This window comes from Drosophila sechellia, unplaced genomic scaffold (genome assembly GCF_004382195.2).
Source record: "Drosophila sechellia strain sech25 unplaced genomic scaffold, ASM438219v1 2R_2, whole genome shotgun sequence".
NCBI lineage: Eukaryota > Metazoa > Arthropoda > Insecta > Diptera > Drosophilidae > Drosophila > Drosophila sechellia.
In genome coordinates this window covers 1346053-1363501 of record NW_022611043.1, presented here as the reverse complement: position 1 = coordinate 1363501, position 17449 = coordinate 1346053, and the positions used below count along the sequence as shown (strand labels likewise).

The following is a 17449-nucleotide window of genomic DNA, read 5'->3' as shown; positions in this document are numbered from 1 at the left end:
ACTTTTCCTCAAAAAAACTAAATTATACCACAAAATCTAAAAACAAAAAAGACATTTGTACATAACAAGCCAGCAATTAGTTACCAAATTAAATATTAACTAAATTAAGATATAATAACATTGTAAATAAATATAGCTGTAAGCCCCGTAGCTAATGCTATACTATCTAAGTTAGTCTAGTTTTGTAAACTATTCTATCTATCATAATAAATAAATAAATAAAAATAAACATTTTTTAACGAATTTAATTATTATGCTTTATAATTTGTATTATGCGTGAATAAATGTTAAATTTTATTTATTTTTTGTTTTGTGTATATTTTTGAAAATGAAATAATAAAAATATGTGTGTTATTTCTTATATATTATATATCATATATATATGGTCATATTATGCATTATGATTAAAAAAGCATTAATCTATTTTAATGTACTTTTTGTTTTTAGTTTTTATTTTTATATTATTATATTTTCATTGTTTTCTACACTTTCTATTTTATTTGGTACAGTGTACTTAAAATCTAATTTGTGACCTGTCTCGTTTGTTAGCAAGACTTGATCTCCTATTTCTAGCTGAAAATCTTTGTTTCCTTTTATTAACTATAAAAGCTAGAAGGTTGAGATTTAGCATTCCAATTATTTTGACAAAGACACATCCCAAGTTTGTTGACCTATGTTGCCACCCCACAAGCCGTACAAAAGTGCAACGCTCACACTTTTAAAAAATGCGTTGATATTTTGTAAATTTCTATCGTTTTCCAAAACGCTAACGCCCTAAACCGACCAAAAATGCCACGCCCACATTTTTGAAATATTGTTAGATATTTTTTAAAATTTTTTATTAGTATTGTAAATTTTTATCGATCTCTCTCTACTCTAACTCACTAACGTTTGAACTCACTGTTTCTAATAATTTCACACATATTCCAAATCCTCTCCCGCCTTGGGCCATCGGACATATTTCGGACATTTAAGAGTAATCCCAGAGCAAACCGGGATAATTCCCAAGGGAGGGCGCCACTGACTGTCCGAAGTCCGAATGCCCATTGTCCATATGAACGTCGAGATCTCAGGAACTATAAAAGCTAAAAGTTGAGATTCAGCACACAAATTTTAGAGACAAAGACGCAACGCAAGTTTGTTGAGCTATGTTGATACGTCCACTCTAACGCCCAAAAGCCGCACAAAGCTACCACGCCTACATTTTTTTTTTGTGTTCATATTTTTTCACATTTTTTGGAAAAGACTTTTTATCACGCCCACATCAACGCCCTAAAACCGCACACAACTGCCACGCCCACATATTTCAACAATTTATGGATATTTTTTCATAATTTAATTAGACTTTTAAATTTCTATCGATTTGCCAAATGACTTTTTGCCACGCTCACGCTATGGATATTACTTCATAATTTTATTAGTCTTGTAAACTTTTAGCGATTGGCAAAAAAACTATTTGCAACGCCCACTCTAACGCCCTAAAACCGAACGAAACTGACACGCCTACATTTTGATAAATTGTTGGATATTTTTTTATAATTTATTACCAGCGGCTCTTCCCAGTGCAAGAATACGCATTAATAATTTAATAATTTAATTCTGTTGGAGTTCTGCGTTTTAATCTTCTTGGTTCCAACTCTGTCATCGGTATTTGTCAGGAGTACAAGCATAAGTGATGCAACCAGGGGCCTACAGGAATATGTGACGGCCTTCGAGAAGTGGGCAACGGAATGGAATATCGGCATTGTTTAGTTCCAATTAATAAAATTACATTTACTGTTTAGCTATTGAGCTTTTTCAATAGCTGTTGCGAATAATAAAAAAGCCGAAGAAAGTTTGTTTATATTACGACACTGTTTATTTTCGAATTGTTTAAGGCAGCTAAGGCCTAAGTTAAGTCTTTTCCGAAACACGACGAATTGGCAATTGGCGGGACAGACAGCCGAGAACGCTGCGCCCAAGCTTAACGTAGGTAGATAACAAACAACAAGGAATGAGCGCCGAACAGATAAATGCGTGCGAGAACAGCGGTTTGCACTATGGGCATCGCAACTGCTACCACTGACTAATTCGGCTTAAAATATTAACAAGTATGAGATTAGTCTACTGCACAGTTTTGGCGGCTGCATGACCCAACATTTACAAAAAAAAAAAAATATTTGTCTCAAGTTTGAGTTTTGATGGCTAAGTAGTTGATTTGTGTGTTTTTTGCTCTTCTTTTTTTAATAGTTTCGTTGACTGTTTCTATGTTTAAATCATTATGGATATCTTCGTTTCTAATGTACCATTCGGATTTGTGATTATTCTAAGCATTTTTGATTGCGTTCTCTGAATTAGCTGTAAGTGGGATTTACTGGCAGTTCCCCAGAGTTGTATTCCATAGGTCCATTTTGGATTTATTATCAGCTTGTATATTGTATAGTTTTATTATGTAATTCTAATTTTGAGTGTTTTCCTATTAGCCAGTTAGGTAGTCGAAATTTGTTTTTTATTTAATTTCATTTAGAATGTGCTGTTTCTATGATAGCTTTGAGTTTGTCCAAGGTACTTGGCATATGGGTGTAATAATATTTGATTGTCATTGATTTTAATTGCAAAGTTTTTGGGCTGTCGTTTTGTGTATATTACTTGTTGAGTTTTGTCTTTATTTATCTCTATACCCCATCTCTCAAACCAGGATACTGTTTGTGTCATGATTTGTTGTAGTGTATTTGCATCTGTTTTTTTGCACGCGATTGACCACATTAACACAGTATCGTCTGCGAACGTCGCAATCATTGATCATTGATAAATCAGGTATAATATGGGCCCAAGCACACTACCTTGGGGAACACCCGCTGACACTGGCATAATATCTGAGCATTCATTGTCGTATTTAATATAGAAATATCTGTCCGTTATATAGCTTTGAAGTATGGTATATAGGTTATATGGTAGTAGATTTTTTAGCTTATGCAGCAGTCCTCTGTGCTTTACTTTGTTAAATGCTTTAGCAATGTCCAAGTGCACAGCATAGCAAAATTTTTTTTTGTCAAAATCGTCTGTTATTTTGTGTAGTAGTGCTGCTTCCGAAAGCCGAATTGGCGAGGAGGTATTAGGTTTTTTTGCTTTACGATTGTCTCGATTCTATTAAATAGGACTTTTTCAAATACTTTTAAGAGGACACGTAATAAGATGATTGGTCTGTACGAGCTTACAGTATTGGCGGTTTTGTTTGGTTTTGGAATTGCTTTAATTTGGCCTACCTTTCAAGTTTTGGGAAAGTACTGCAATCGAAGGATTCCGTTAAACAAGTTTCTAATATAGGTGATTATAGCGTCGGGTAGTTCTTTAAGAATTTTTCTTCCGATTAAATCATATCCGGGAACTTTCTTGTTTTTAATTTGTTTTATGTGAGATTTAATTTCTGTCTTTGTTATAGTTTTAATTGCGCAATTTAAGTTAGTGATTTGTGTTGGAATCTCAGCATTGCCGTTGCAACGCGTTGTTCATGTCATTGGTAAATGATGTTTTAAGAGTGTCTGCTTTTTCTTTGTTTGATCACGCGCATGTGTTTTTGTTTCTTTTTATAGGTGGCTTGTGTATAGTTGAGTTCGTCAATTTTTTGGTCGCTTTCCACAGGGAATAATTTGTAGATAAGGATGTTCCTAGTTTGCTAATGTAGTATTGAAGCCGATTATCTCTGTCTTCCCTGAGAATTCTCTCGATCTCGTGTGTTGCTCTATTAAGTTTGTTTTTATCTTCTGTATGCCTAGTCCTTTCCCATATCCTCCTAAGCTTACGCTTTTGCCTGATTTTGTCTCTAATATATGCGTTCCTGCAGATGTTGTCATTTAAATATGCTATTGCAGAGTCCAGTTCGTTGTTTGTCTTTAGAGAGATATTTATTTACATGTTCTGTTCAAAAATGTGTTTGGCATTTTAGTCACCTCCTGCCAAGTACCGATTTCCCAGTGATTTTAGAAAATCGAGGTATTGGTCTTTTGTATTATTAAATTTAGGTGGGCAATAAACTTCAGATATATTTATTGGACCCGTTGTGTCTGAGGTCGATATAGTAGTAGCCTGTATTTAGTCCTTTTTGAGTCCCTCGAGCTCTATGCACTTGATGCTTTTTTTAATTAATACTGCAGTACCACCATGGGCCTTACCGTCCGGGTGATTAGTAGAGAAAATATTATAGTTAGGTATGTTTATATAGGTTCTCTCAGTTGAGTGTGTTTCAGAAATGAGCGTGATGTTAATTAGCTTTTCAGTTAAGAATGTTTTTAGTTCAAGTAAATGGCGTGAAAGTCCGTTAGCATTCCAGATGGCGTTTGTTAGATGTCTATTTGTCAAGTTTAGATAATAAAAGCGTGAAAATATTCATCATATTTGTCATTTGGGCTATTAATTATTTCATCATTCGTTTAAGTTCGTCAAAATCATTATGTGCAGTTTGGCCTAATTGAGTTGAAGGCTGTTTATCAGGTACAATAGTAGGTTGAGTTGTTGAGTTGGTTTGATGGCTAGTTACTTGGTTTTTATTTAGACTTCGGCATAGGAAAAAGCTGGCGTATTTAAGCTTACTACGTTATTTTTTGTACTGTGTTGTGTCGTTTGATGTGTGTCGTTTCTTTTTTCCGAAGAGTTGGGTATTTTTGAATTTGAAGTGCTTTTGTAAACCATACAACCTTTATAGTTTGCAGTGTGCTTTTCACTGCATAGTGCACATTTAATGCTTGTTCTGTACGATCTTGTGTTAATAGTACAGAATGATAAGCTGTGTTTTCCAGCGCACTTTACGCAAGTAGGGTCTTTGGTGCAGTAATTTTTTGTATGTTCATATTTTTGTCAGTTTGTACATTGAGGAAGTGTTTGCTTTGGTCGAGGTGGCTCAAAGATTACTTTGCAATGAAGTAGGTGCTCAATTTTAAAAATGTCTTTATTATTGTCTTTCATTTCGAGTTCAATAGAGAATAAAGGCAATGGTTGTTTGGAGTCGTCTGGATGTTGTGTAAATTTATAACTTCATGCCCTTGCTGAGCTAGTTCATTGATAATATCGTCTTTGTCTGTAGCATGATGGACGTTACGAAGAATTACCTTAAACCCTCTCTGGTCTTTTGGTCTGAAGGTGTAGTATTTGGTCGATTTATCTTTTAATAGTCTTAATATGTTGTGATAGTGAGTAGTTTCTAGTGGCTTTATTTTTATTTCATTAGTTGACAGTGCTTTTAGTTCATATCGTGTTTCTTCCAATGAATTTAAAGCAGTAGTTAGTGCGTATATGTTTTCAAAATTTTGTACATATATAGGGGGCGGTTTTGCTTTTCTGTGCTCAATTCGCATTTGCGTATTTATAGTTGCACTTGTCCCATTGTCAGTTTGGTTTTCGTTTTCATAATCTTGTGCTAACAGCTCAAAACGGTTGCTTGAGTGTGGCTCGGCTAGCCAGTACTCTTTGAGTGTTTCTTGTTGTTATTTAAGAGATCCTTGGAACTGTTTGGAGACAGATTGTCTCGGTGACGTTTTAAGTTTTGTTGGTATGGGAAAGAGGAGTTATAATATTCGCTGAAGAAGAGCATATCGGCTTTGAAGCATAGCAAATTGTAGTTGTTGCTGCTATAGTTGCTGCAGTTGTGGTGTTGGTTTCTGAAGTTGCTGAGAGCGGAAGAGTTGAGAGTGGGAGAGCTGAGAGCGTAACTGCTGTGAGCGGGAGAGTTGAGTGTGTGTTTATTGGTGTAGCGGAAGTTGTTGTTGGTGTACTCGCAGATGAATTTGGCGCGCATTCTGCGCTCCTGTGCTGAATGTAACTGTTGGGTCTCTCCAATGCTGGAAAGCAAGATCGCGCTCCTTCATCTCGTAGGGTGTAAGCTTTGATAATTGTTTGTGTAGTTTGATATGTGGGTGAATGAGAGGTAGGAGTTGTTTTGGTTTTGTTTAGCTTGAGCGTCGGATGCGCTCATATTTTTGTTTTGTTTATTGTTATCACTTTTTTTTCGCTTTTATATGATGATTGCACTTGGGCTTGAATTTTCCACTTAAACGTTAATATTAACTGGAGCTCTGTCAAAAACACGTGCGTCGGGGTTGAAGTTCAGTTCACAGTTCAAATTTCTATTGATTTGCCAAAAAACTTTTTGCCACACCACACCACACAACGTCCTAAAGCCGCCAAACCGGTCACGCCTACACTCTGAACAGTTTTTAACTTGTTTCTCATTATATTCCCAATATCTATCAATTCATGAAAGCATTTAAACATCAATTATTAAATACAAGCGTCTATCTTTAACAGTTCCTGAATCTATACAAACAGACTATCTTTAAAAGTTTTTATTCTAAACAGTTTTCTTGTATATTATTTTAAGGTCAGGATGAAAGCGAATCTCTTTCGAAGATGCAAGCAAAGCTAGATGACCTGCCAGAGTTTTTGAATACAACAGAAGCTGATTTACAAGATGCTTTACGAGAGGGAACTCATCTATTCACAGAAATTCGAAAACTAGACATCGCCTTGGATAAATTTTTTACGCAAAAGTTTCGCACTGAGGAAACAATTTTAAGGTTAGCGCAGGATCACTTAATAACAGACAAGGCTACCGCTTACCGTTTGAAGCTATTAGGTAAATCTCAGGAAAAACGTCGAAATGTCGATTTATCATTATCTAAAGTTCAAAATCAATTGTCAATATCAATGCTTGAGGTTGAAAAACTAAGATGCGTAGTTTTTAATGAAAGAGCCTATAATGATAGTACGAAAACAAAATTAAAGAATGCAGAAAATAAATCTTCTACGTTGGAAAATGGTTTAAAAAAGATACACATTCAAATTGAAATTAAAATGAAATTATACGAAAAGATTAACTGCAAAATTGAGGAAATGGATCATTTATTTGGCGATGCGTCCGGAAATCCAACAGACTTAAAGGTAAATTACTAAAACTGTCTTATTAGTTAGACTTACTCGTAATCACCATTATCTGAGTAGATCCGGCATTATCCGTCCGTATGAACGGCGAGATCTCGGACGCAGCGGCCGGTATGAAAGCGACTGTTTTTCAGATCGGCCATTAAATTTATTGCTTAAGACTTTCTGACTGCATTGGCCATGGCAGGTCTTAATATCTTAATTTATGGAGAGCTTGAGTGGGTCTTGCCAAATTATTTGTCCATGTCAATGGAAATTGGCATGAATAATTTTAAGCTGACAATAATATATAGACCGTTTGATGTGATCATATCGACCTGGAAGAGTTTTCATCTACCTATACACGGTTTTTAACGAATATATTATACAATTTCACCCTACCAGTAACGGGCACAAACACTTGTATTAATTTCTTAAATGATTAAGTAACACACACTACGTAATATTTTTTTTACCCGTTAGAGTATGAAAATATAGTAGATTCGTTAAAAAGTTTGTAACACGTATTTATTTTATATTCTTGATCAGAATCAATAGTGTAGTCGATCTGGTCATGTCTGTCCGTCCGTATAGCATTCTATCCTGTTTTAAAGTATTTTTACTTCCGTTTTTTTATTCATACGTTTTATGTTGACTATTTATAGTTTTTATCGTGTTTTATTTATTGGTTAACATGTTTTTCAGATTAAACAGCTTGAAAAATCCATTCACATAGGAGAACTGCAAGTTCGTGAACATCAGCAGTTTTGGATAATGCTGCAGAATCATTTTGTAAATCTGTCCCAAAAAAGAAACGATCAGCTAAATGAAATTCAAGTCACTCGGAAACGTAAGTCAATAAACTATAATTAGGTCTCAGAAATTATTTACAATGGAATCTCGCTTCTAATTTGTGGGCATAATATAATTTTTATACCCGTTACTCGTAGCGTATCGGCTGGCGTTCCATTCTGCAAAATCCGAAGATCTCGCGACCCACTTTAATGCAGATCCCCGGCCGTTACTCGTAGAGTAAAAAGGTATACAAGATTCGCTGAAAAGTATCTAACAGGCCGAAGAAAGCGTTTCCGACCATAATATGAAAAAAATATGAAAACATTTTGCAAATGTGTGGGCGTGACAATTTTGGCGGTTTGCAGAGGGGTGGATAAAGTGTTTTTAGTGTGCCTGTGGAAATTGGCCCTACCGTCAACCTAAACCATATATTTAGTAAAATAGATACTCTGGTGCATCCCTTTCTCCGACATAATGGCCACATCTTCATGTTTGCAGAAAACACAGATGCCACTGCACAATCACAACCCAATACTCCAATATACTTAACAATATACGAACAACTTTCTTTCCGAAACCAAACCATTACGTACTTCATCATTTTATAGCATACCTTGGTCTTTTCTTATAAGGAGTCTTAATTGAAGCTGGGGCCATGAAGGTGATTTCACGAAAAACGCGAGGTCTTGTCTGGCATCCGATATCTGATCTGCATTTGCCACTTAAGGGCATTCCTTTCGCGCTCGATTCAGAATGGTGAGCTAATAGTTTTAAGACACCGCACCCTTCATCGAGGGACTTCAGCACTCTTCGCACAATGCTGAAATTAAAGAGGAACTGAACAAACAGGGCCACACTGTAAGGGATCTGTACACTCAAATTGGGAGGAAATCCAAAGAACCACTGGTTTTGGTTAACTTAAGCCAAAATTGAGGATCTTATAAAAACTGACAATATCTCGAGGTAGTATCTGGAATGGTATCGGAATCCCAGTTTGGCGCAGATCTCATTTTAACATCAGAGGGTATGACTTGATCCATGCCAACCATCCATCTGGCATCCATAATCAGGAGCCAATACAGCCCGTCGCACCAGAAGATTGCAAAAGATCGCTTCCCTAAAAAGTGGCAAGTCACCAGGTCCGTATCGAATACATGCATGTTACCCCTACTTTGTTCCCGGAATACTATGTTGCAATGCCGGCGCAGCACTTTGACGAAATGACAATTGAGACAGTGGGAAAAACCGCTGCAACGGCACTATCGTTTACACATGTTGATAACGAATCTTCGATACATTTAGCTTAGCTTAAGATGCAGTATTTATCTTAAAAGAACACCTCAAGCCGTTCCTGCAATTCAACCCCACTGTTTAGCCAATGCGCTTTTTAATTATCCTTTGAAATAACAACACTTATTGTTCAAAACGTGTTCTTAGTTCTTGGTAGTTTATTTTGACAGCGAAAGGGTCACATCAGCGCGAGAAAAACGTTTGTATGCAGGCTGAGAGTTCGTCTCTCCGAGCGCTCTGTATACCGATGAGCGTAATGATATGACTGTATGCAAACGTTTTTTTTAGATAAATGACAAAAAAAAGCTCAAAACGAAAACAATGATTGATATACGTTAATCTTAACTATTAAAATTGGTTTCGTTTAATGCTGCCGACTGCGTGACCCGGCACACACTATAAATACAAACTGCAAGTCCGCACCAGGTAACTGGCGTAGTCGCTCATCGAACAACTCTACGATCCCAGAGGAAGGACAACATGAATGGAATACAAGAAAAAGAAAATAAAGTAATTTTAGAATATGTACAAAAAATAAAGACAAAAATATTAATATTTCAAATTATTAGACAAAAACCAACTCATATACATTATCGGGTCACACAGCCAGCAATTCCGAAATTTGTTCTTTGTAAATATGCCAACTTTGGAGACAGCTGTGCAGCAATGTCTCCGTTATCTAACCTCCCCTCTCGCACATTCACTTGTGGCCTATTGCTCTACTGTTCGCTCTGTAAATAAGTTGCTAATTATCATTCGCTTTCGGAACCTATGCACATGCGCATCTATGCTGAATCTCGCTCGCTGTCCTGCATAGCAGAGAGTATATACAGAGAGAGGATGAGTCGCTCATTTGCAGCTAAGCTACATTCTATTTGTAGCTTTGTGGTATGTGGCCTCGCATGTGTACGTATGATCTACGCAGCGTCAGAGCATTAATGAAAGCGATAGTGTGCAGTTGTTCTTACAATAAAGAGACATAAAAGGAAAATAACCAGGTGCCTATTTATATCATGCTGGTCTGACAATATTTAACAATTGTATTCCACAATAATATTAATAAATAACCGTAGGTTATGGGCCCAGACACAAAATAGCATTGAAATGGATAGGTATTTTATTGTTAATAACAAGCTAAAATAAAAAGTCAATAATAATACATGTACACACATAAATGCATTGAGTTGCAAATATATAGTAATGTATAATGTAATGTATAATAAATTATCTTTCTTTGAACTAAGATTGAATCCGCCTTGCGTTTTTATTGACTGAATGTCGGCTTAAGACTAAAACAATTGGTGTCAGAAAATCTGAGATGTACTGGGTTAGTGGGTTGTTTACTTGATCTGCGCGAGAGCGCTTCTTGCTTCTGCTTATGTGCATACATATGGAAAAAGAACTCTTATGTACTACGTGGCTATGTGCGTGCCTAGTGGCTGGGTTTTGGTTACGGCTTGAGTGGATGCGCAATATCGAGAAATGTTTGTTTATTTAACTAGGAATCGATACGGCGGACCACCGCGATCGATCTTTTGTATAAGTGAATTATGAGGAAGGCATGATTACGTTACTAGAAGAGAAGACTATGCATAGGCTGATGCTGTTGGGTACAATAAGGGGGATTGTAATGGATAATAATGGATTTCATTCAATTTCTATTTCTTGGGGCCGTTCTTGATTTGTTTTCTGTTGTTTTCGGTTGTTTTCTTATCTTCGTATATAAAATTTAAATTGGTTATAGGTTACATATTTTGATAATCCGTATAGTATAATAAGTACAATAATAATAAATGTTATGATAATATAAAATATTTTTTGATATTAGTTTTACAACGTCATTGTGTTTTATCGTCTGTATCTTAAAATGTTATCACTGTTAACACCGCTCGATTATTCTCATGAAGTGTACCAAATAGGAATTTAAGAGATGAACCTATTACATTTAATAGTCCACGCTTTTGGTGAATAGTTTTTGGTGAATAGTTATTCAGTTTAATTCTTTATGTAATGTATTATACAGATATTACATGCGGGGTGTGTCTGTGTTGTTTTGTATTTTATTGCCAAAATAAGTAGTCAAAGTGTTTATTTCAGTTAAATTAATTTTTAGGCAATGATGTTCAAATGCTGATGGTATTTGAATATGTTTACTTGAAAAAAGGAGATAGCCGTGATTGGTGTCAATGTTGTTTATTTGAATTAGTTGGGCGGGGGCCTTCCCAAATATTACAAGTAACATCATCATTGTACGCCAGATTCTATTCTATTTATTAAACTTTTCGTTTTCTTAAACTTTTTTTTCTACACTCTTTCCTTAGTTCCTCATCCTTAGTTTTAATTCAAGGGTTACGAATTTTGAGCAAACGTGAATACAACTAATGTAGTGCAATGTAGTGTTCGACAGTGTTCAGAATTCGATGTGATTTTAAAAGGCAATTTCGTATTTCTGTGTTCTGTCATAGTCAAGTTACACAAGTTGCATTCATTTATTATGTTTTGAATTAAAGGTTGACAATTTGGATAATATGGCTTTCTTTAAATAACTTTGTCATTTTTGGATACCTGGGTGCAAGAGTTTTTCATGTGATTGCAATATGATTTCTTTGAATTCTGCATATTAATGCACGTTTTGTATTAAACCGAGACTATGATTAATCTTTGTGTAGTTGGTATTAATGATTTATTTATGTGCTGTTTGTATAAGTTCAAAATCTTCATCACTTATAATGTAAATGGTAATGTATTTGTAAATGAAATGGTAAAGCAAAAATTGCTTTTCTCTTCCTCTTGTCATTTTATCATAGATGACTGTAGTAATTGATTTACCGAAATAGGTTGACTTTTCTACTTTATTTTGATCTGTTTTAACGAATATGATCTGTTTTTTAAAAATATTTATTGGTTTTTCTGTTAAATGAATGAGCTTAAATGAGTGAGCTTCTATTCTTCTTCTATCTTCTAACTTCTATCGTCTTTGCTATAATAATTCTCTTCAATTTTGATTCGTGATAATGCATCAGCAACTACGTTCTGTGTTCCCTTAAGTAGATAGTAAACTGAGATTCTTGTAATTTTGTTCTTCATCTGTGGAGTTTAGCATTTGGTTCTTTTAATGTATGTATCCGCCTAAGAGGTTGATAGTCGCTAGCTATTTCAAATTGTCGTCCAAGTAAGTAGTGGCGAAAAGTTTTAGTTGCCCACATTATGGCGAGTAACTCCTTTTCTATCGCACTGTAATTGAATTCGTGTTCATTAAGTCTTCTGCTAATGAATGATATTGGATGACCGTTTTGGGAAAGAACGAATTTGTGCTAAGGACAAATTTTTTTTCCAATTCGGGGAGTTGTAAAATTGGTTCTCTTATTATCAAGGCTTTTAGTTTCTCAAATCCATCTAAATAATTTTGTTTTTTTGTGTCTATTTTCATTTCTTTTTTTAGAAAATGTGTCAGAGGTTTTGCTATGTCAGCGTAATTAAGGATAAATTTGCGGTAATAACTGGTTAGTCCGAGGAATGCTGTGATTTCCTTTACTTTAGTTGGAATTGGGTATGAAACTATAGATTTTACTTTAAGAGGGTTTGGTTTAATTCTGAATTGAATCTGGGTACATCTCTATTTGGTGGAAGCCTTTCGCTAGATCTATTCTGGTAAAATATTGTCACTGTCCTAGTTTACCAAGTATTTCATCTATGTTTGGCATGGATCTATGATGATCTGGAATGATCTATCTGGAATTGTTATATCGTTCAACATCCTTAATTCATTTACAACTCTGAGCGTCAAGTTTTTTTTTGATACTACCCAAGTTGGGCTATTATATGGTGAATTACTTTGTCTAATAAATCCTTGCCTAAGCCTTTCTTTTTTCTGATTTTCTACTTCTATTTCATTTATATGAGCAAGTGGATATTGCTTTAAATAAATAGGAGAATTGTGTGTTGTGTTTATTACGTGTTTTATTATATTAGTAAATGTTAAAGAATCTCCTTCTTGATATTGAAGTTTCTTAAATTTATTTAATAATATTTTTAATTTAGAACTTTAATCCTCATTTAGATGATTTAATCGAAACAATTTAAAATCAATTTTTTTATGAAAGTCGGAATTAATTTCTCATCTGATATTGGTATTTTTTGTTTTTGAATGTATTTTACATTTTTTATGATTTTTATTTGGGTCTGAATGAACTAATGGGTATATTTTATTATAAATTGAAACTGTTGAATTTTTATTATTAATAATGGATTGTCCATCACCGAGTAATTTTCTGCCAATTAATAAATCATAATCTTCTGAGAAATCATGTAGATAAAATTGTTCAGGCTAGTTAACAATATTGTTACTAGGTAAGGTAATAGACTTGTTAAATATTTTGGCACCGTTAGATGTAAAAACTTCGCATTTAGTGTTTTGAATTTGGACACTAAAGATATTTTCTCTCATCATGTTAATGGTATGTATTTATGGCCTTTGTGTGTAATTTCTATGTATTGGTGTTATCCGAGGCTGGTAACCGAAAATTCTGGTTAGATTGAGAAATATTTTCATTTAGTTCGGATGGCGTTACTGTCAGCTTGGATTTGGTATTAATTGTAGTCAAAGAACTCTTATTCATAAAAGTGTTGATTACAGTTTGGATCAGTTGGTGGTCCATATTCTAGTGCATCTTATAGTCTAAATTCGGCGATAGACATTCTTGATTGATCGCTGTCAGCTGGTCTAGGACGTTTAATAGTTTGTTTAATGTTGGGATTATGGTTGTTAGTTATAGTTTGTTGCATTAACGGTCTGTTGAACATTCCTCGTTGTGGAGTTCGCATGGGTGGATAATGTGATTGAATGGGGTGATAATGGTATGGATCAGGAAAAGTGTTATAGATAAAATCCTTTAGATGGTTTTCTGGAGCATAGCTCCGTTTATTTTTATCGTGAAGCTCGTATCAGTTGTAAAACTCGACTGCTTCTTAAAACTAATACAATATTCCTCTTAGGCTATGAAGTGCACCTTCGCTGCCTGGTGAAGCCGGCAGCTAGACTTGATAGACTTTTTCACTTATACTATTACAATACACTTATTGGTAGTTTATCTTTGGCCAGAAGCTTTTGATTCGAGCTTTTTGAACTTTTAGTTATGTTTAGGATAAAAGGTTTATGCTTAAAGTATTTCACAGCATTGTGAAATTGAAATATGCTGACTGATGCAGTTTGATTGAAGCGGAATAAGTTGATCATGGCTTGGTCTCCAAGTGGATATTCTGTTTACTTTAATTTTGGTTATTTATCGGGTGGCTAAGTGTTGGCGACAAAAACAATGGTAAGGGTAGCCTAATTGTTGGAGACAATTACAAGGATAAGAGCAGCCTAAGTGTCGCAGCCTAAGTGTTGGAGACAAATACAAGGGCAAAGTCAATGCTGCTGAGATTGGAGTTTGAAATTTGTTTATTAACTGGGGCAGATTGCTATATTTACGGGTTGGATAATTTGAATACTTATGGAAAAAGATTTTCGTCACATACACAGAAGTGTTCTTTCCCGCGAAAACCACGACGCCACGTCGCGCCGTAGCTGGCGTGGGTTACTTTTCTTCTTTCTCTCTTCTTATTCTACCGTCACCATTAGCATTTCTAAGAAGACAAGTCCAAAGCAAAATCGATTAGAAGTTGTGTGTATTGGTTAATAAAAAAAATGGATAAGGCAAAAAGAATTATTAAACCATTTGATGGGGAAAAATACTCTATTTGGAAGTATAGAGTGAGAGTGCTTCTAGAAGAAATTGAAGAACAAAATATAGTGACTGTTGAAATTAAAAAGGCACAAAAACAAGCAAAAAGCATAATTGTTGAATACATTAGTGAAAAATAGTGCACAAAAGACGCAGACTCAAATCGCAACAACTAATTCTGAACGAGCCTTTGCGTTCATGATTAGAAAAGAAAACATAAACAAAAATATGGGCCTGATTAAAATTTACCCTGGACTCTGGTGCATCAGATCATCTCATCAATGACATGTCGTTGTTTTCTGAACATAAAAATGTGCAAAATCATATTGCCATCGAAAGCAAAGCGTGGGGAGTACATATGGTACATGCAACTGCCAAAGGAGTGGTTAACCTTACCAGTAGTGGAAGGAAGATAACGCTGAAGAATGTGCTGTACTGTAAAGAAATTCCACATAATCTATTATCAGTCAAGAAGATGCAAGATGCTGGAATAACGGTTGAGTTCAACCCTGATGGCATCAGAGTCACATGTGGAACATGTGAGTACAATGTACCAATAATAAGATTTACTATGAATAGTAAAGTATATTCATCAAAAGTTAGAAATAGTGCTGAGTATCGCTTGTAGCATTAAATATAGAGTCATGTAAGTGCAAATCCTTAAAGATAAAAGAAAATGTACTATTTGAAGATATAAATATATCAAAAGGCATAGAAGTAAATCAAGATCTATGTGTATAAACGGAAAGCAATCTAGATTAAATTTTTATAAATTTAAAAACAAAGAAAATATCCAGAGACCTTTGTTTGTAGTCCATTTCGATGTCTGTGGGCCAATCACACCCTCTACTATTGATAATAGTATATAAATAATAAGTCGTTGGTTTATTTTAATTATAATTATTTACGACTCTCCCGTTAGGGCGAGGGTCACAATATTCCCGTATTTATAATTACAAGGCGTTAGTCTCGGAGTATGATTAAAAACTAACTTAAAAATCCGGTCCCAGTGCAACTCTAGGCCTCTGTTCCGCAGCAGAACTGCTGGCAGAAGGCCAGGTCAGCACTTTTGTGTCAGGCCGATCACTCGCTCCGCGCGTGCTCCGTGCGGGAGACAATTGCACCTGGGCAATTGCACCTGGAGTACGCGATCAGCAGTTCTTTGCAGAAAGTGCCGCCGACCGTCGTCTTGTAGTTCCCGATGTTGATGTTCCGGTATCTGCATTCCGCTACCAGATTTCCGTCCTCACAGTTCAAGATCTTGTTGTTGTGCTGGACCGGTAAGATTGTAATTTTCTTACATTTAATCTTAGGGTTAGGGAATTTAATTAAAAAATGCAAAATTTCTGAATTTGGGAATACACTTATGCTAGATACTTCTAGTAGCTCTATTAGACTAATGTCAATAGGCAGTCTGTCTCTAAATTGGCCAATATCGGTTTCGTCTAAAATTGATGGACTTACAATGTTTAGTTTTAGGGTTAAGCCCATAAGATTATTCTCTAAATCTGTAATAAAAATTCTATTTTAAGCTAAAATGATCTCTAGTAAGTGTGTTTCTTTATCTGTTTCAGTTTTAGAAATTTTTTTAACTGCTGTTGCAAGTTCATTCAATCGTGTTTGGAATTTGATATTTAATTCTGTTTGGCTTTCTTCTGTTTTTATTAACTGGTCTTGGTTGAATTTTATTTCTTCCCAATCGTTAAAGTCGGGGGTACCGGCAATGACCTTCAGTGTCGTCCCGATCAAATTTAATTTGCGAATGTGTGTCAAGTCCGTCATAATTAATGGTGTCCGTTGGTCGTCTGTAAATGTCCTTGTCATTGTCTCTGTCTGGTCAGCGTAGTCCTCGTACGTTGTTATGTTTATCGAGTGTTGCAATTATCCGTACGATTCCCAGATGACGATTTCATTGTCCTCTATTGGGATGTAGTCTGCGTTCGTATAGTCGTTAAGTCGTACCGTCGCGTCTGTCTTAACAGCTATTAGTATAAGAATTAGAATGGAATACCGTAACCTAAAAAGATATAAAAAGATTGGAAACGGGGTAAGGACTCTTGTGAAGATGTTTATCGTAGATTGTCCTTGTGGACCACCCTCCCCTTTATTAGGAGCGTGGTCCCCAGGTCTGCCTCTATGGTTTCTTCTGAACATAGTGGGGAAAGCTTGTTCCCTAAGCGCTTGTGGGTTTTTAAGAACACCTTTTCGCCAACTTGATAGTCCTTGTAGGTTCTATCTTTATTTACTTGATCAAGGGACTTTTTCTGTGCTTGTTTAATTTTTCTGCTGATTTTTCCTTCGAATCCCGCAGACTTCGAGTGGATAATTTCTATCGGTTTTTCATTAGTTACTGAGTGAATTGAATTGTTGTACTTGTTGGTTGCCAACAGAATCAATTCGGTTGTGTCATTTAGGCCAGTTTCCAGCTTTAAGCATCTTGCTATTTCTGCCAGGGTACTGTGAAACCTTTCTACCTGACCGTTTGAGGTGCTGTGCAGAGGAGGGGCGTTGGAAATGGTGATATTAAAATGATTTAGTAACATTGTTTTAATGGTTTCGAAATTTAAGGATCTTTCGTTATCGCAGTAAATTTTTTTTTGCAAAGAAATTTATTATGTGTAATAGGGGACATTTTACGTCCACAATAGCCCTCGATACGATGGCTTGCACTGTGGCAAATTTCGAAAATTTATCAATCCACATAAGAAAAAGGGTTCCATCTGTGGTAAAGATGTCGATGTGGAGGA

General features: G+C 35.4%; 1 protein-coding gene across 6 annotated transcripts in view; it reads left to right on the top strand.

The window, feature by feature from the left end:
* The window catches only part of LOC116802437 (coiled-coil domain-containing protein 40), a 104431-nt gene that overhangs the window by 62619 nt on the left and 24363 nt on the right, over nucleotides 1-17449 (top strand). For 3 of the 6 annotated variants that reach the window (XR_004362737.1, XM_032726914.1, XM_032726913.1), the window contains exons 3-4: nucleotides 6353-6912; nucleotides 7597-7741. Coding sequence is in view for 4 of the 6 variants with exons in the window: in XM_032726914.1 (XP_032582805.1) it covers nucleotides 6353-6912; nucleotides 7597-7741 (705 nt within the window). In the remaining 2 variants the exon portion in view is untranslated. Of the gene's footprint in view, nucleotides 1-6352; nucleotides 6913-7596; nucleotides 7742-7841; nucleotides 10227-17449 lie in introns of those variants that run through there. The other 3 variants (XR_004362738.1, XM_032726915.1, XM_032726916.1) reach the window with 3 other exon arrangements.